General features: G+C 36.7%; 1 protein-coding gene across 6 annotated transcripts in view; it reads left to right on the top strand.

Moving 5' to 3' along the window:
* TSGA10 (testis specific 10) overlaps positions 1–19437 on the top strand; it is a 151475-nt gene that overhangs the window by 96433 nt on the left and 35605 nt on the right. For 5 of the 6 annotated variants that reach the window (XR_006606012.1, XM_045077804.1, XM_045077803.1 and 2 more), the window contains exon 16: positions 9830–10039. The exons of the other annotated variant lie outside the window; for it this stretch is intronic. Coding sequence is in view for 4 of the 5 variants with exons in the window: in XM_045077804.1 (XP_044933739.1) it covers positions 9830–10039 (210 nt within the window). In the remaining variant the exon portion in view is untranslated. The remainder of the gene's footprint in view (positions 1–9829; positions 10040–19437) is intronic. 6 annotated transcript variants of the gene reach the window in all.

Here is a 19437-nt window from a genome sequence, read left to right as displayed (position 1 = left end):
TATTTGCTCTAGCTCTTTGCAGAATACCGGTGGAATTTTGATCGGAATAGCATTAAAAGTATAGATTGCTCTAGGCAGTATCGACATTTTAACAATGTTTATTCTTCCGATCCAAGAGCATGGAATGGTCTTCCATCTTTTTGTGTCTTCTTCAATTTCTTTCATGAGTGTTCTGTAGTTCCTTGAGTACAGATCCTTTACCTCTTTGGTTAGGTTTATTCCCAGGTATCTTATGGTTCTTGGTGCTATAGTAAATGGAATCGATTCTCTAATAACCCTTTCTGTATTTTCATTGTTAGTGTTTAAGAAAGCCACTGATTTCTGTGCATAGACTTTGTTTCCTGCCATGTTGCAGAATTGCTGTATGAGTTCTAGTAGTTTGGGGGTAGAGTCTTTTGGGTTTTCCATATAAAGAATCATGTCATCTGCAAAGAGAGAAAGTTTGACTTCTTCATTACCAATTTGGATACCTTTTATTTCCCTTTGTTGTCTGATTGCTGTTGCCAGGACTTCTAATACTATGTTGAACAAGAGTGGTGAGATTGGGCATCCTTGTCGTGTTCCTGATCTCAACGGGAAGGACACAAGCTTTTTCCCATTGAGGATGATATTTGGTGTGGGTCTTTCATAGATAGATTTGATGAAGAGAGGATGGACCTTCTGCAACAGAGCTAATGGCTATCAACATAGACAATATGTTGGAAAAAGAATTCAGGCTAACAATTATCCAAGCAATAGCTAGGTTGGAGAAAGCCATGAGTGACCAAACGGAATTGATTAGGGCCAAACTGAAAATGACCACAGATCATGTTTTCAATATTAGGGAAGAGCTGAAAGCTACCAGGGAACTCTCAATGAGAACTCTCAATGAGTTCCAATCTAATCTAAATTCTCTCAAAGCTAGAGTAACTGAGACAGAAGATAGTATTAGTGATCTGGAGGACAAACAGATAGAAAGAATCAGGAGGAAGCCTGGAACAAACAGCTTAGAAGCCACGAAAACAGAATCAGGGAAATAAATGACGCCATGAACGGTTCCAACGTCAGAATTATTGGAATCCCTGAAGGGGAGGAGAAAGAAAGAAATCTAGAAGATATAGTGGAACAAGTTCTTCATGAAAATTTTCCAAATCTCGTGAATGGAACCAGCGTTTATGTACTAGAGGCCAAAAGGTTCCCCCCCAGGATTACAGATTCTCAAAAGTCCTCGAGACACCTAATAGTAAGAATGAAGAATTATAATTGTAGGCAGAACCTCTTGAAAGCAGCTAGGACAAAGAAGATCCTTACGTACAGAGGAAAGCCCATCAGAATAACATCAGACCTGTCCACAGAGTCCTGGCAAGCCAGAAAGGGCTGGCAAGATATATTCAGGACACTGAATGAGAAGAACATGCAGCCAAGAATACTTTATCCAGAAAGACTGACATTCAAAATGGAGGGAGAGATAAAGAGTTTCCAGGACTGGCAAGGCTTAAAAGACTATGCAACTACCAAGCCTATACTGCAGGAAATATTAAGGGGGCTTCTTTAAAGGAGGAAAAAGCCTAAGAATAGCATTGAACAAAAATATAGAGACAATCTACAGAAAGAAAGTCTTCAAAGGTAACACGATGTCAATAAAAACGTATCTATCAATAATCACCCTCAATGTGAATGGCCTAAATGTGCCCATAAAACAGCACAGGGTTGCAGACTGGATAAAACGACAGGGCCCATCCATATGTTGTCTACAAGAGACCCATTTTGAACCTAAAGGTACACCCAGACTGAAAGTGAAGGGATGGAGAAACATCTTTCATGCCAATGGGCCTCAAAAAAAGGCTGGGGTAGCGATTCTCATATCAGACAAATTAGATTTTAAACTAAAGACTGTAGTCAGAGATCCAGAAGGACACTACATCATTCTTAAAGGGACTATCCACCAAGATGATCTAACAATTGTAAATATCTATGCCCCCAATATGGGAGCAGCCAATTACATAAGAAAACTATTAATCAAGATAAAGAGTCATCTTGATATGAATACACTGATCGTTGGAGATCTTAACACAGCTCTCTCAGAAATAGACAGATCATCGAAGCAGAAAAATCAATAAAGAAACAAGAGCATTGAATGACACATTGGACCAGATGGACCTCATAGACATATACAGAACATTCCACTCTAAAACAACAGAATACTCATTCTTCTCAAGTGCACATGGAACCTTCTCCAGAATAGACCGCATACTGGGTCATAAAACAGGACTCAACCGATACCAAAAGACTGAGATTATTCCCTGCATATTCTCAGATCACAACGGTTTGAAACTGGAGCTCAATCACAAGGAAAAGTTCGGAAGGAACTCAAACACCTGGAAGCTAAAGACCACCTTGCTTAAGAATGCTTGGATCAACCAGGAGATCAAGGAAGAACTGAAACAATTCATGGAAACCAATGACAATGAAGACACTTCAGTCCAAAACCTATGGGATACAGCAAAGGTGGTCCTAAGGGGGAAATACATAGCCATCCAAGCCTCCCTCAAAAACATTCAAAAATCCAGAATACAGCAGCTGTCTCTACACCTTAAAGAACTGGAGAATCAACAACAAATCAAACCAACTCCACACATAAGAAGGGAAATCATCAAGATTAGAGCTGAGATCGATGAGGTAGAAACCAGAGATACAGTAGAATGTATCAATGAAACTAGAAGCTGGTTTCTTGAAAGAATCAATAAGATTGATAACCATTGGCAACACTAATCCAAAAGAAAAGAGAGAAAGCTCAAATACATAAAATTATGAATGAAAAAGGAGAGATCACAACAAACACCAAGGAAGTAGAAACAATCATCAGAAGTTATTATCAACAGTTATATGCCAATAAGCTAAGCAACCTAGATGAAATGGATGCATTCCTGGAAAACTATAAAATCCCAAAATTGAACCAGGAAGAAGTTGACAACCTGAATAGACCAATATTTAGTAATGAGATTCAAGCAGTGATCAAAAACCTCCAAAAAACAAGAGCCCCGGACCAGACTCTTTCTATGAAGCCAGCATTACCCTTATCCCCAAACCAAGAAAACACCCTACCAAAAAGGAGAATTTCAGACCAATATCTCTGATGAATATGGATGCTAAGATTCTCAACAAGATCCTAGCAAACAGGATCCAACAGCACATTAAAAAGATTATCCACCATGACCAGGTGGGATTCATCCCTGGGCTACAAAGATGGTTCAACATTCGCAAATCAATCAATGTGATAGAGCAAATTAATAAGAGTAGAGAGAAGAACCACATGATCCTCTCAATTGATGCAGAAAAAGCATTTGACAAAATCTAGGATCTGTTCCTGATTAAAGCGCTTCAAAGTATAGGGATATAGGTCACATTTCTACATCTTTACATATCTGGTAATTTTTTAAAGATTTTATTTATTTATTTATTTAACAGACAGATCTCAAGTAGGCAGAGAGGCAAGCAGAGAGATAGATGGGGAAGCAGGCTCCTTCTGAGCAGAGAGCCTAATGCAGGCTCGATCCCAGGACCCTGGGATTATGACCTGAGCTGAAGACAGAGGCTTTAACCCACTGAGCCATGCAGGTGCCCCTACATATCTGGTATTTTTTTTAAAATATTTTGTTTATTTATTTGAGAGAGAGCATGAGCCATGAGCAAGGGTGGGATGGTGGGAGCGGCAAAGGGAGAGTGTGAAGCAGACATTCTGCTGAGCAGGGAGCCCAAAGCAGGGCTCCTTCTCAGGACCAAGATATCACAACCTGAGTCGAAGGCAGATGCTTAACCCACTGAGTCACCCAGATGCCCCTGTCTGGTATTTTTTCAATTGGGTTCTGGAGACTGGGAATTTTACTTTGTTGAATTTCAGACTTTGTGCCTTCCTTTTAAGAGTGTTGTATTTGTTCTGGCAGGTTGTTAAATTACTTGCAAATAAACCGATACTTTTGTGATTGTCTTTAAGCTTTGATGGCACAGGCTTAAAGTAGCCTCTTCTGTAATACTAGTTTAATCCTACAACTATGGCGGGACCTTTCTTTGTTCTCTATTAAATGCCCAATCTGGGGTGTTCATTAAGGACCCCACTTTGGCAGGTTCGAACATAGGATTTTTCCAACTGTGTATCAGCTGTGGTTTTGGTTATTTTAGAGCTCTCTGGTTTTCTTTCCTAGCCTTTTGGAGTTTCACAATATATATTCAAGGCTTAATATTCAGCAACAGACTCAAGGAGACTCCTAGGCAAATTTCTGGTTGTCTTTTTTTGTGTGTGTAGACCCTTCATTTCTAGAACTCTATCCCACATATTTCAGATGCTTATTTCTGTCTCCTCTGCAAATCAGCTGTGCTCTGACTGAAGTTTCTTTCCCTGAAGACTGGAAAATCGTCTCCTGACAGAAAGCTGGAATGATCATATTGCTCATCTTGTTTGTTTTCCTTCTCTCAGAGATCACAACCCTGTGGTGCCTATTGTTCAATATCTAGACGCAATCCCCCCACCTTTCCTTCTTCCCTCCCTCCCTTCCTTCCTTCTTTCTTCCTATTTCTTTTCCTTTCCCTTCCTTTCTAGTTTTACACTTATTAGCAGTGGGAGGATAAGTTCAGTCTCAGTTATTCTATCAAGGCTGGAAACAGAAGTATAATCTATATTTTCTTAATCCTTTTCAACTGTCTCTAATAAACATCATATATTCTAATTTTTTTAAAAAATTCTATCTTAGAATACCTTTTTTAAAAATTTTTTATTTTTTTTTTTTTTATAAGCATATAATATATTTTATCCCCTGGGGTACAGGTATGTGAATCACCAGGTTTACACACTTCACAGCACCCACCATAGCACATACCCTCCCCAATGTCCATAACCCCACCCCCTTCCCCCATTAGAATACCTTTTTATTAACTAGTAAATTTACCATTTGTGTTTGAATTGCTGACTCATTTATATTTATTATTTCCATTTTTTTGTATTTATACTCTATTCTTTTTTTTACATTTCTTTTCAGTGTAACAGTATTCATTGTTTTTGCACCACACCCAGTGCTCCATGCAATCCATGCCCTCTCTAATACCCACCACCTGGTTCCCCCAACCTCCCACCCCCCGCCCCTTCAAAACCCTCAGATTGTTTTTCAGAGTCCATAGTCTCTCTATTCTTTATTCTTTTCCTGATTCTTTTATCTTTCTTTCCTTTATCTTTTTAAAAGTTTTATTTATTTATTTATTTATTTTTAAATTGATTTATTTATTTTCAGAAAAACAGTATTCATTATTTTTTCACCACACCCAGTGCTCCATGCAATCCGTGCCCTCTACAATACCCACCACCTGGTACCCCAACCTCCCATCCCCCCACCACTTCAAACCCCTCAGATTGTTTTTCAGAGTCCATAGGCTCTCATGATTCACCTCCCCTTCCAATTTACCCCAACCCACTTCTCTCTAACTCCCCATGTCCTCCATGTTCTTTGTTATGCTCCACAAATAAGTGAAACCATATGATAATTGACTTTCTCTGCTTGACTTATTTCACTCAGCATAATCTCTTCCAGTCCCGTCCATGTTGCTACAAAAGTTGGGTATTCATCCTCTCTGATGGAGGCATAATACTCCATAGTGTATATGGACCACATCTTCCTTATCCATTCGTCTGTTGAAGCGCATCTTGGTTCTTTCCACAGTTTGGTGACCGTGGCCATTGCTGCTATAAACATTGGGGTACAGATGGCCCTTCTTTTCACTACATCTGTATCGCTGGGGTAAATACCCAGGAGTGCAATTGCAGGATCATAGGGAAGTTCTATTTTTAATTTCTTGAGGAATCTCCACACTGTTCTCCAAAGAGGCTGCACCACTTGCATTCCCACCAACAGTGTAAGAGGGTTCCCCTTTCTCCACATCCTCTCCAACACATGTTGTTTCCTGTCTTGCTAATTTTGGCCATTCTAACTGGTATAAGGTGATATCTCAATGTGGTTTTAATTTGAATCTCCCTGATGGCTAGTGATGATGAACATTTTTTCATGTGTCTGATAGCCATTTGTATGTTTTTATTGGAGAAGTGTCTGTTCATATCTTCTTCCCATTTTTTGATATGATTGTCTGTTTCATGTGTGTTGAGTTTGAGGAGTTCATTATAGATCCAATAAATGGTGCTGGGAAAACTGGACAGCTATATGTAGAAGAATGAAACTTGACCATTCTCTTACACCGTACACAAAGATAAACTCAAAATGGATAAAAGACCTCAATGTGAGACAGGAATCCATCAGAATCCTAGAAGAAAACATAGGCAGTAATCTCTTTGATATCAGCCACAGCAACTTCTTTCAAGATATGTCTCCAAAGGCAAAGGAAATAAAAGCAAAAATAAACTTTTGGGACTTCATTAAAATCAAAAGCTTCTACACAGCAAAGGAAACAGTCAAAAAAACAAAGAGGCAATCCACGGAATGGGAGAAGATATTTGCAAATGACAGTACAGACAAAAGGTTGTTATCCAGAATCTATAATGAACTCCTCAAACTCAACACACACAAAACAGGCAAACATATCCTTTATCTTTTATATATTTGTTTCTTTACCCACTTTCTACCCAGCTACTTATTGGTTTGGAAGCTATAGATTTTCAACCTAGTCTTTTAGAAGTTACATCTGTAATATGCATATTTTTTAAAAGTCTATTATTAGTATTTCCAACTTTCCTCCTAAAAAATATGTGCTCCTAAGAATATTTGAATATTGAACACAGTATCCTGCTTACTAATGAATGTGTTTTCTTATGCTCTCCCTCCCACCTTACACAACCCCAATCTGTTATAATATAGTTGCATACTCTTATATTCACATTGGCTTTTTATAGCATTAAAAATAAATCACTACTCCTGTTTTTATTCTTTCAGTCAATGCTTATTTGTATCCACTTATATGTCTACAAAATTTTTCAACATTGCTTCTTGCATTCTATTTCTTACTTCTACATTCAATTTCTTTCTTGAGACTACTTCCTTTCTTTGATTTATGAGTTAATTTTCTCAGTCTTTGCCTGAAAATAGATTTATTTTACCCTTATTCTTGAGTATTAGTGTAGATGAGTATAGAATTCTGGGTTGTGGGTTATTTTCCTTTCATAACTTTCAAAAATAGTTTATTGAGAAGTCTGTTCTCATTCTAATTGTTTTTCTTTGTAAGTCTTTTGCCATTGTTTTCTTTTACAGTCTTCTTTTTTCTCTTTGTAGTTTTACTATATATGTCTAGGTATTGTTTTGGGGTTTATCAAAAGGAAGGGTTTTCAGTCAGAGTATTAATACTTTTAGTAGGTCTGGAAATTTTCAGATATTACTTATTTGAATATTATCACCTTTAAATTCACTCTACTCTTTCCCTCAACTTTTATAATATGCTTGTTGGATCTCCTAGTCTAAATGATTGTTAATATTTTTATTATAGTTTCCATGTGTTTATCTCTCTGTGCTGATATCTCTCTTCTAGTTCATTCTTCTCTCTTCAGCTGTACTAGTCTGTTGATGCATTCATTATGTTTTTCATTTTCTTGACTGCTTTTCCCTTCTTTCCAGAAGTTCTATTGGCTCTTCTTCAAATTTTCTTGTTTTGTCCTAAGTCTCATTCTTTGCAGTTTCTTCTTTAATGTCTTTAATACTTATAAGCATATTTTTCATGTCTTCTAAAATATTTTGTTTAACAACTTGATGTTCTAGAGTTCTGTTCCTGCTATGTGTTATGTTGCTCCTACTCTCACTCATGGTGGATTAAGTCACCCCAAGTTTGTAAACTCCTTTAAATGAGAATTTTCCTGCAGAATTTTTTATGGTCAGGAATATGGGTTTGCTTCTACAAAGGGATTCTGTGTTATCATTGGAATGGGACAAACTTTATGTTAAAGTTTAGAATTGGTAGTCAGTACTGTGCATCAGATTCCAAAACTGAATAAAGTTAGACCTAAGGTTTCTTACAGAATACATTTTTTTCCCTACTTAGAGAGTAGGAGAAGATAAATCTTTCAGTAGTATCTCTGTGAGGGTGAGTGGATTTTCCCTCTGGAACCTCTTTTCAAGTGTTCCGGATTATGAAGAGGACCTAGTTCCAATTACCCATTAGTACTAACTTCTTTTCTCCTGTCCTTTATTCAGTGTTTAAACACAAGCCTTTCACTGTCACTGTGTCTTCCTACCCCCAACTTTTAGCTTCAGGCCTTCTAAATTTCTTCCTGCTCTGAATTTGTTTTATCATTGTCTTCAGCAAATATGAAAATTTATTTTTATTTTCTGCAAGCTCAGCTGTGAATTGTAAAATTTTTTTCTATTTTACCAAAAAGTTTTCCTCTTAGCTTAATCAGCTATCTTACTAGAACCTGAAATATCCAGTATTAATCTTTTCAAGGAACAAAACTGATCCTATTACCTCCCTCTTTTTTTCCATGGATAAAGACTTAAATTTTAACCCAGCTTATCAGGCTCTGTCTTGTGAGTTTTTTAATACATATGCTATCACTCTTCTCTGAGTTCTAGCCATACAAGTTTTCTCTTTGTTGTTGGAGCATGTCATTTTCCCTCCCTCAACACATTCCCTCTGGGGTCTTTGAATTTAGCATTCCTTCAGTTTGAAAAACCACCTTCCCCAACCCACACTGTATATCTATCTACACACCATTCAGATCTCAACTCATGTGTCATTTACTCAGAGAAGACTTTCCTGACTTCTCTGACCCTCCTAGTCTGGATCACTTTACTTTGTTATATACTTTTTTTTCTCTAGAAGTATTTGGTTAATATGTATTTATATAGTCATTTGTGTGATTATTTGACTGATGTATGGCTCCCTCATAGTATGGAAGTGTCATGAGAACAGAGACTATTTTGGTATCACTGGGTATGCATCTAAGCACATTGGCTGGAACATAGAATATACTAAAAAATATGAAATGGATGGATAGATGGATGGGTGGGTAGATGGATAGAAGGTTGTTTGAAGAATGACTGAGGAAGTAAGGGGGGGCAGAATTTTGGCCAAGTAACTTCTAGGAGCAATTTTTTTGGTGTTTTGTACTTTTAAAAGCAGAAAAATTTCTTTGTCTCTCAGTTCTGTCAGCTTCACATAATAGCAAAAACTTCTCTGTAGGTGGCAGTGTACTTATGTAAGATATTTCTCTGAAACAAAAAAATAGGGTGGTATTATCTTGAACTTTTAAAAGCATTTATATAACTTGAATTTCATTGTACAATTTTTAAAACATGCTCTTATTTCCCATAATGTGGATTAATCCTTAATTTATTCTAGTCTAGAGTCTTTTTCCCTTAGAGTTATTAGTAAGTACCAGAGAGATATCAGTCCTCATTTTATGATATTATGATTTAGGTGAACATGCCATTTAAGAATTGGAAAGTGGGTATTGTGAGTGAAACAGTGGTGGCTAATGTTTTATCTTTAACAACAATAATGTTTATCTTTTAGAATAATTGAAACTGTGGTAAAAATAGAACTACAGACCAAACATGTATGTATCTCAACTAACTTTCAGGTTGAGACTTTTATGAGGGGGGGAAGTTGTTTACTAAACACATTAAAATAATGACCAGTTGACCAGTTTACTCATGGATTTTATACACAGACGTTTGAAAGTCGAATTTGTTTTTCCCAGGGTGTTTCTGTATATATTATTACCACCTATATTGTATAAAGTTCCTTATAATCTCAGTGTGCCATCAAAAGATTTTCCCCACTTTTCCATGTTTTAGTCTTTTCAAGTTAAAAAGATGTATATATATGTATGCAGATATATAAAATAATAATTTTGTCCTTGCAGCACTTAAATGCAGAAAGGTCTTATAAGTCCCAGATTTCTACCTTACACAAATCTGTTGTAAAGATGGAAGAGGAACTTCAGAAGGTTCAGTTTGAAAAAGTGTCTGCCCTTGCAGATTTATCTTCCACAAGGGAACTTTGTATTAAACTTGACTCGAGCAAAGAACTTCTTAATCGACAGCTGGTTGCCAAAGATCAAGAAATAGAAATGGTATGTAATACATTTTTAAATCGTTTTTTAAAATACTATTGTTACTATAAAGTTACTACAATTTTAGAAAATCAAATTCTTTTTTATAAAATATTATATCAAACCATGTCTATAAACTTTAGATTTTATTTCTAAAGTCCAGAATATAAATTGATGACAGCTGTATTCCAACAATTAAAGAAAGTAACAAACTTTTTCTTTGAGTATGTAACGTTTACTTATAGCCAGAATAATTATAAAACACATTAACATAGCAATCAGCAAAGAACTGTGAAGTTGGGGTTTATTCAGCTAAACTATAACTTTAATGATATTCTTTTAGCCTAAATTTATTTAACTGGGTGGGTTCTTTTAAGCTATAATTCATTTGATTGTATATACTGACATTGTGCTTGCCACTGTGAACATAATGTTCAAAACAGGGTTGGACCCAGTGGATATTACGCTAAGTGAAATATATCAGAGAAAGACAAATACCAAATGATTTCACTTATATGTAGAATCTATAAAACAAAACAAATGAATAATCCAACCCATAAATACAGAGAACAAAATGATGGTTGCCAGAAGGGAAGGGTGGGAGTGGGGGTGGGCAAAATGGGTGAAGGAGAGTGAGAGATACAGGCTTCCAGCAATGGAATAAATAAGTCATGGTGATAAAAAACTATAGCATAGGGAATGTAGTTAGTGGTATTGTAATAGGATAGCATGATGACAGGTGGTAACTACTCAGCATAGTCTAACATAATAGAGTTGATGAGCCACTATGTTGTACACTTGAAGCTAATGTAACATCATGTGTCATATATACTCAAAAAAATAGAAGAAGAGAGAAAGAAAGGAAGAAAGAAAGAAGAAAAGAAAGGAAGGGAAAGGAAAGGGGAAGGGAAAGAATAAAGGAAAGGAAAGGGAAAAAAAGAAAAAGAAAGAGAAAAAGAAAAAGACAGGTCCTTGCTCTTGAGGACCTCCCAGTATTGAGATACAAATTGTGTGGTATGAATGTTATACTAATAAAAAATATTCAAGGCTTGAGAGAGGGAATTCCTAATCAGTCTATGTGTGTCAGGGAGGACTTCATAAGGATGTACTACTGAGCTCAAAAGAGAGGAGGCATCCTATTCAAAGAGAACAACATAGACGATGGCATGGAGTTATAAATGAATTCTCGAGTGAATAGTAAGTGATTTACAATGGCATGCACAGGTGAAAGTGGCTAGAGTTGTATCTGGAGAGATCATTGGAGCCTGGATCCTAAAGGAATATGTGTACAAGTTGCACAGGGTAATTGAATTTACCCAAAATAATAAAAAAAATCAAAGGGATATATGCACCCCCATATGTGTCTCAGCCAAATTATGGCAACAGCCCAAGTGTCCACCATTGGATGAATGGATAAAGATATGGAATATATATACACAATGGGATATTACTCAGCCATAAAAAAGAATGAAATCTTGCCATTTGCAATGACATGTATAGAGCTAGAGAGCATTATGCTAAGTAAAATAAGTCAGAGAAAGACAAATACAACATGATTTCACTCATATGTGGAATTTAAGAAACAAAACAGATGAGCAAAGGGGAAAAAAAGAAAAACGAAAAAAGGCAAACTAAGAAACAGACTCTTAACTGTAAAGAACAGACTGATGGTTACCAGAAGGGAGGTAGTGAGGGGATGGGTTAAATAGATAATGGGGATTGAAGAGTGCACTTATTGTGATGAGCCCTGGGTGTTGTATGGAAGTGTTGAATCACTATACCATTCACCTGAAACTAATATTACACTGAATGTTAACTAACTGGAATTTTAAAACTTTTTAAAGTCAACAAATTTTGGTCTTTACATTTCCAGTTTTTTAATTTTGTTAATCTATTATTCGCTAGGAGGATATGATGCATTTAAGAATCACGAGTCTGTTGATTTCTATAAGAATCCACTGTTAATATTTTATTAATGAAGTGGTATATGTAAGGATTTTCTGAGTCTTCCTTTAAATTATTTTTCTTATTTTAACAAGAATTTTTTTAGCAGCTTAACAAGAATTTTTAATGATGGAAGTAACTCATGAATATATTTTCACTGTAAAAATTCAAAAAACATCAATTTTTTCTTTAAAAATATTTTTTTACTTGCTGTTTTCAAATTGGAAAAGTAATACATGTTATTGCAAATGAAACAATATTAAGATGAAATGCCAGAAATATTATCTCAAAGCTTATTAAGATAATAATACACCATGACCAAGTAGCGTATATACCAGTAGTGGTACCAGTAATTTTCTTTAAGCCTTAAATTCATTACCTGTAGAAGGACAATATATAAACTTGAAAGTGATTTATATGAATTTTTAACCATTAAGGATGTTTACTTCAAGTTTTGTAGCTTTCTATTCTCATAGTATTTTTTCTATTTTTTCTTTTATTTTAAAATACATATTATATAACCTTTTCTATCTTAACCATTTTTAAGTGTACAGTTCATTTGTATTACATACATTCACATTGTTGTGCAGCCTTCACCATCATAACTCACTTGATCTTGTAAATCTGAAACTGTATCTATTAAACAATAACTCCTTATTTTCCCCTTTCCCCAGCCCCTGGAAACCATCATTATACTGTCTCTCTTTATGGTTTTTACTACTCTAAGTATCTCATGTAAGTGGATTTATATAGTATTTGTTTTTTTGTGACTACTTTTTACACTTAGCGTGATGTCCTCAAGGTTTATCAGTGTTGTAACGTATTACAGAATTTCTTTTTAAGGCCGAATAATATTCCATTATATGAATATACTACATTTTTTCTTTTTTAAAATTTTTATTTATTTTTTAAATTTCTTTTCATTTTTCCAGAATTCATTGTTTGTGCACCACACCCAGTGCTCCATGCTGTACGTGCCCTCTACAATACTCACCACCAAGCTCACCCAACCTCCCACGCCTCCAAAATCCTCAGTTAATTCCTCAGTGTACTACATTTTAAAAAATTTATTCATCATAGACACTTGGGGTTGATTCCATGTTTTATCTATTGTGAATAATGCTGCTATGAATGCGTTTACAAATAGCTCCTCAAGCCTTTCAATTCTTTTGGATTTATACTCAGAAGCTGGATTTCTGGATCATATGGCAATTCTATTTTTAATTTTTTGAGGGAATTTTGTACTGTTTTCTACAATGAATACATCATTTTACATTCCCAACAACAGCACAAACAGGTTCCAGTTTCTCTATATCCTTGCCAACATTTATTATATTTTAGCTTTTTTTACCCTGTAATTTTTTTTAATTTATTTATTTTTAGCATAATAATATCATTATTTTTTCACCACACCCAGTGCTCCATGCAATCCGTGCCCTCTACAATACCCACCACCTGGTACCCCAACCTCCCATCCCCCCACCACTTCAAACCCCTCAGATTGTTTTTCAGAGTCCATAGGCTCTCATGATTCACCTCCCCTTCCAATTTACCCCAACCCACTTCTCTCTAACTCCCCATGTCCTCCATGTTCTTTGTTATGCTCCACAAATAAGTGAAACCATATGATAATTGACTTTCTCTGCTTGACTTATTTCACTCAGCATAATCTCTTCCAGTCCCGTCCATGTTGCTACAAAAGTTGGGTATTCATCCTCTCTGATGGAGGCATAATACTCCATAGTGTATATGGACCACATCTTCCTTATCCATTCGTCTGTTGAAGCGCATCTTGGTTCTTTCCACAGTTTGGTGACCGTGGCCATTGCTGCTATAAACATTGGGGTACAGATGGCCCTTCTTTTCACTACATCTGTATCTTTGGGGTAAATACCCAGGAGTGCAATTGCAGGATCATAGGGAAGTTCTATTTTTAATTTCTTGAGGAATCTCCACACTGTTCTCCAAAGAGGCTGCACCACTTGCATTCCCACCAACAGTGTAAGAGGGTTCCCCTTTCTCCACATCCTCTCCAACACATGTTGTTTCCTGTCTTGCTAATTTTGGCCATTCTAACTGGTATAAGGTGATATCTCAATGTGGTTTTAATTTGAATCTCCCTGATGGCTAGTGATGATGAACATTTTTTCATGTGTCTGATAGCCATTTGTATGTTTTTATTGGAGAAGTGTCTGTCCATATCTTCTTCCCATTTTTTGATATGATTGTCTGTTTTGTGTGTGTTGAGTTTGAGGAGTTTATTATAGATCCTGGATATCAACCTTTTGTCTGTACTGTTATTTGCAAATATCTTCTCCCATTCTGTGAGTTGCCTCTTTGTTTTCTTGGCTGTGCAGAAGCTTTTGATTTTTTTTTAAATTAATTAATTAATTTATTTGACAGAGAGAGATCACAAGTAGGCAGAGAGGCAGGCAGAGAGAGAGAGGGAAGCAGGCTCCCCGCTGAGCAGAGAGCCCGATGCGGGACTCGATCCCAGGACCCCGAGATCATGACCCGAACCGAAGGCAGCGGCTTAACCCACTGAGCCACCCAGGTGCCCCAAAGCTTTTGATTTTGATGAAGTCCCAAAAGTTCATTTTCGCTTTTGTTTCCTTTGCCTTTGGAGACATATCTTGAAAGAAGTTGCTGTGGCTGATATCGAAGAGATTACTGCCTATGTTCTCCTCTAGGATTCTGATGGATTCCTGTCTCACGTTGAGGTCTTTTATCCATTCTGAGTTTATCTATGTGTACGGTGTAAAAGAATGGCCAAGTTTCATTCTTCTTCATATAGCGCCCAGTTTTCCCAGCACCATTTATTGAAGAGACTGTCTTTTTTCCACTGGATATTTTTTCCTGTTTTGTCGAAGATTATTTGACCATAGAGTTGAGGGTCCATATCTGGGCTCTCTACTCTGTTCCACTGGTCTATGTGTCTGTTTTTATGCCAGTACCATGCTGTCTTGGTGATCACAGCTTTGTAGTAAAGCTTGAAATCAGGTAACGTAATGCCCCCCCCCGTTTTATTTTTGTTTTTCAACATTTCCTTAGCGATTCGGGGTCTCTTCTGATTCCATACAAATTTTAGGATTATTTGCTCTAGCTCTTTGCAGAATACCGGTGGAATTTTGATCGGAATAGCATTAAAAGTATAGATTGCTCTAGGCAGTATCGACATTTTAACAATGTTTATTCTTCCGATCCAAGAGCATGGAATGGTCTTCCATCTTTTTGTGTCTTCTTCAATTTCTTTCATGAGTGTTCTGTAGTTCCTTGAGTACAGATCCTTTACCTCTTTGGTTAGGTTTATTCCCAGGTATCTTATGGTTCTTGGTGCTATAGTAAATGGAATCGATTCTCTAATTTCCCTTTCTGTATTTTCATTGTTAGTGTTTAAGAAAGCCACTGATTTCTGTACATAGACTTTGTTTCCTGCCATGTTGCAGAATTGCTGTATGAGTTCTAGTAGTTTGGGGGTGGAGTCTTTTGGGTTTTCCATATAAAGAATCATGTCATCTGCAAAGAGAGAGAGTTTGACTTCTTCATTAGCAACCTGGATACCTTTTATTTCCCTTTGTTGTCTGATTGCTGTTGCCAGGACTTCTAATACTATGTTGAACAAAAGTGGTGAGTGTGGGCATCCTTGTTGTGTTCCTGATCTCAACGGGAAGGATGCAAGCTTTTTCCCATTGAGGATGATATTTGGTGTGGGTCTTTCATAGATAGATTTGATGAAGTTGAGGAATGTTCCCTCTATCCCTATACTTTGAAGTGTTTTAATCAGGAACAGATGCTAGATTTTGTCAAATGCTTTTTCTGCATCAATTGAGAGGACCATGTGGTTCTTCTCTCTTCTCTTATTAATTTGTTCTATCACATTGATTGATTTGCAAAAGTTGAACCATCCTTGTAGCCCAGGAATGAATCCCACCTGGTCATGGTGGATAATCTTTTTAATGTGCTGTTGGATCCTGTTTGCTAGGATCTTGTTGAGAATCTTAGCATCCATATTCATCATAGATATTGGTCTGAAATTCTCCTTTTTGGTAGAGTCTTTGCTGGGTTTGGGGATCAGGGTAATGCTGGCTTCATAGAAAGAGTCATGAAGTTTTCCTTCTGCTTCAATTTTTTGAAACAGCTTCCGGAGAATAGGTGTTATTTCTTCTTTGAAAGTTTGGTAGAATTCCCTGGGGAATCCATCAGGTCCTGGGCTCTTGTTTTTTGGGAGATTTTTGATCACTGCTTCAATCTCGTTACTAGATATTGGTCTATTCATGTTGTCAATTTCTTCCTGGTTCAATTTTGGGATTTTATAGTTTTCCAGGAATGCATCCATTTCATCTAGGTTGCTTAGCTTATTGGCATATAACTGTTGATAATAACTTCTGATGATTGTTTCTACTTCCTTGGTGTTTGTTGTGATCTCTCCCTTTTCATTTATAATTTTATGTATTTGAGCTTTCTCTCTTTTCTTTTGGATTAATGTACCAATGGTTATCAATCTTATTGATTCTTTCAAAAAACCAGCTTCTAGTTTCATTGATACATTCTACTGTATCTCTGGTTTCTACCTCATTGATCTCTGCTCTAATCTTGATTATTTCCCTTCTTATGTGTGGAGTTGGTTTGATTTGTTGTTGATTTCCCAGTTCTTTAAGGTGTAGAGACAGCTGCTGTATTCTGGATTTTTGAATGTTTTTGAGGGAGGCTTGGATGGCTATGTATTTCCCCCTTAGGACCACCTTTGCTGTATCCCATAGGTTTTGGACTGAAGTGTCTTCATTGTCATTGGTTTCCATGAATTGTTTCAGTTCTTCCTTGATCTCCTGGTTGATCCAAGCATTCTTAAGCAAGGTGGTCTTTAGCTTCCAGGTGTTTGAGTTCCTTCCGAACTTTTCCTTGTGATTGAGCTCCAGTTTCAAACCGTTATGATCTGAGAATGTGCAGTGAATAATCTCAGTCTTTTGGTATTGGTTGAGTCCTGTTTTATGACCCAGTATGTGGTCTATTCTGGAGAAGGTTCCATGTGCACTTGAGAATGAGTATTCTGTTGTTTTAGAGTGGAATGTTCTGTATATGTCTATGAGGTCCATCTGGTCCAATGTGTCATTCAATGCTCTTGTTTCTTTATTGATTTTTCTGCTTCGATGATCTGTCTATTTCTGAGAGAGGTGTGTTAAGATCTCCAACGATCAGTGTATTCATATCAAGATGACTCTTTATCTTGATTAATAGTTTTCTTATGTAATTGGCTGCTCCCATATTGGGGGCATAGATATTTACAATTGTTAGATCATCTTGGTGGATAGTCCCTTTAAGAATGATGTAGTGTCCTTCTGGATCTCTGACTACAGTCTTTAGTTTAAAATCTAATTTGTCTGATATGAGAATCGCTACCCCAGCCTTTTTTTTGAGGCCCATTGGCATGAAAGATGCTTCTCCATCCCTTCACTTTCAGTCTGGGTGTACCTTTAGGTTCAAAATGGGTCTCTTGTAGACAACATATGGATGGGCCCTGTCGTTTTATCCAGTCTGCAACCCTGTGCTGTTTTATGGGCACATTTAGGCCATTCACATTGAGGGTGATTATTGATAGATACGTTTTTATTGACATCGTGTTACCTTTGAAGACTTTCTTTCTGTAGATTGTCTCTATATTTTTGTTCAATGCTATTCTTAGGCTTTTTCCTCCTTTAAAGAAGCCCCCTTAATATTTCCTGCAGTATAGGCTTGGTAGTTGCATAGTCTTTTAAGCCTTGCCAGTCCTGGAAACTCTTTATCTCTCCCTCCATTTTGAATGTCAGTCTTTCTGGATAAAGTATTCTTGGCTGCATGTTCTTCTCATTCAGTGTCCTGAATATATCTTGCCAGCCCTTTCTGGCTTGCCAGGTCTCTGTGGACAGGTCTGATGTTATTCTGATGGGCTTTCCTCTGTACGTAAGGATCTTCTTTGTCCTAGCTGCTTTCAAGAGGTTCTGCCTACAATTATAATTCTTCATTCTTACTATTAGGTGTCTTGAGGACTTTTGAGAATCTGTAATCCTGGGGGGGAACCTTTCGGCCTCTAGTACATAAACGCTGGTTCCATTCACGAGATTTGGAAAATTTTCATGAAGAACTTGTTCCACTATATCTTCTAGATTTCTTTCTTTCTCCTCCCCTTCAGGGATTCCAATAATTCTGACGTTGGAACCGTTCATGGCGTCATTTATTTCCCTGATTCTGTTTTCGTGGCTTCTAAGCTGTTTGTTCCAGGCTTCCTCCTGATTCTTTCTATCTGTTTGTCCTCCAGATCACTAATTCTATCTTCTGTCTCAGTTACTCTAGCGTTGAGAGAATTTAGATTAGTTTGGAACTCATTGTGAGCATTGTGAAGCTCATCCCTGGTAGCTTTCAGCTCTTCCCTAATATTGAAAATATGATCTGTGGTCGTTTTCAGTTTGGCCCTAATCAATTCCGTTTGGTCACCCATGGCTTTCTCCAACCTAGCTATTGCTTGGATAATTGTTAGCCTGAATTCTCTTTCCTACATATTGTCTATGTTGATAGCCATTAGCTCTGGTGCAGAAGGTCCATCCTCTGTATTTTTTTTTGTTAGGCATTTCTCCTCCTAGTCATTTTGGTGAGAGATGGCTGAACGGGTGTAGCTGGGTGTATGGACTGTGGTGCAGTCAAGGTGCACCCTGGAATGCTTCTGAGCAATCAGCGTTCCCCACCCAAATGAGAGGAAAAAGAAAAAAAAAGATAGAGGGAGAGAGACAGGAAAGAAAGGTGAGATAAAAGAGAAGGTTTAGTCCAAATGGGCCCCACGGTAAGATTTATGAAGTATACAAACAGACGCAGACAAACAAAAAGACTGATAAAAGTGTATGACAAGAGAAAAAAATATATATATATATTTGCATATATATATATGCAAATAAAGGAAGAACCTCGTCAAAAAGAACCCTGAGTGTAAGATTTATATACTATCAGGACAAACACAAAAACACAGAAATACTGGTGGAAGGAAAAGATGGGAGAGTGCTTGTAAATTCTCAGTGTGGGTGAGGAAGGTTGTTTTGCTTCTTCCTGGATGTATCTTGATATCTTTGTTAAAGGACTCAACTTTCCTAAGATAAGAGGGGATTAGGAATTGATTTACCTATAGGGGTGGCAATGATTGGGGAAAGGGGATTACCTTGAAGTTTAACTCTATATGAGTATTAGAAAATAAAAATTAAAAAAGGAATAAACTAAAGTAAACTAAAATTTAAAAAAAAAAAGGAAATTTAAAAAAAAAATTTAAAAAATAGAAATGCAAAAGGAAAACACAGGTTCAGGTTAGAAGGTTATTATGGAATTTGATGTACTAGACATCTCACTGTGATGGTAAATAGATTAAAAAATTATCTATATAATAATAAAAAATTAACTATATAAAAAAATGAGCCAGAATAGTGGGATCGAATTAATAATAAAAATTGTCCTATGAA

Source organism: Mustela putorius, unplaced genomic scaffold (assembly GCF_011764305.1).
Source record: "Mustela putorius furo isolate JIRA1106 unplaced genomic scaffold, ASM1176430v1.1 tig00000224_pilon_pilon_pilon, whole genome shotgun sequence".
Taxonomy (NCBI): domain Eukaryota; kingdom Metazoa; phylum Chordata; class Mammalia; order Carnivora; family Mustelidae; genus Mustela; species Mustela putorius.
This window is presented reverse-complemented; position numbering and strand designations above follow the sequence as displayed.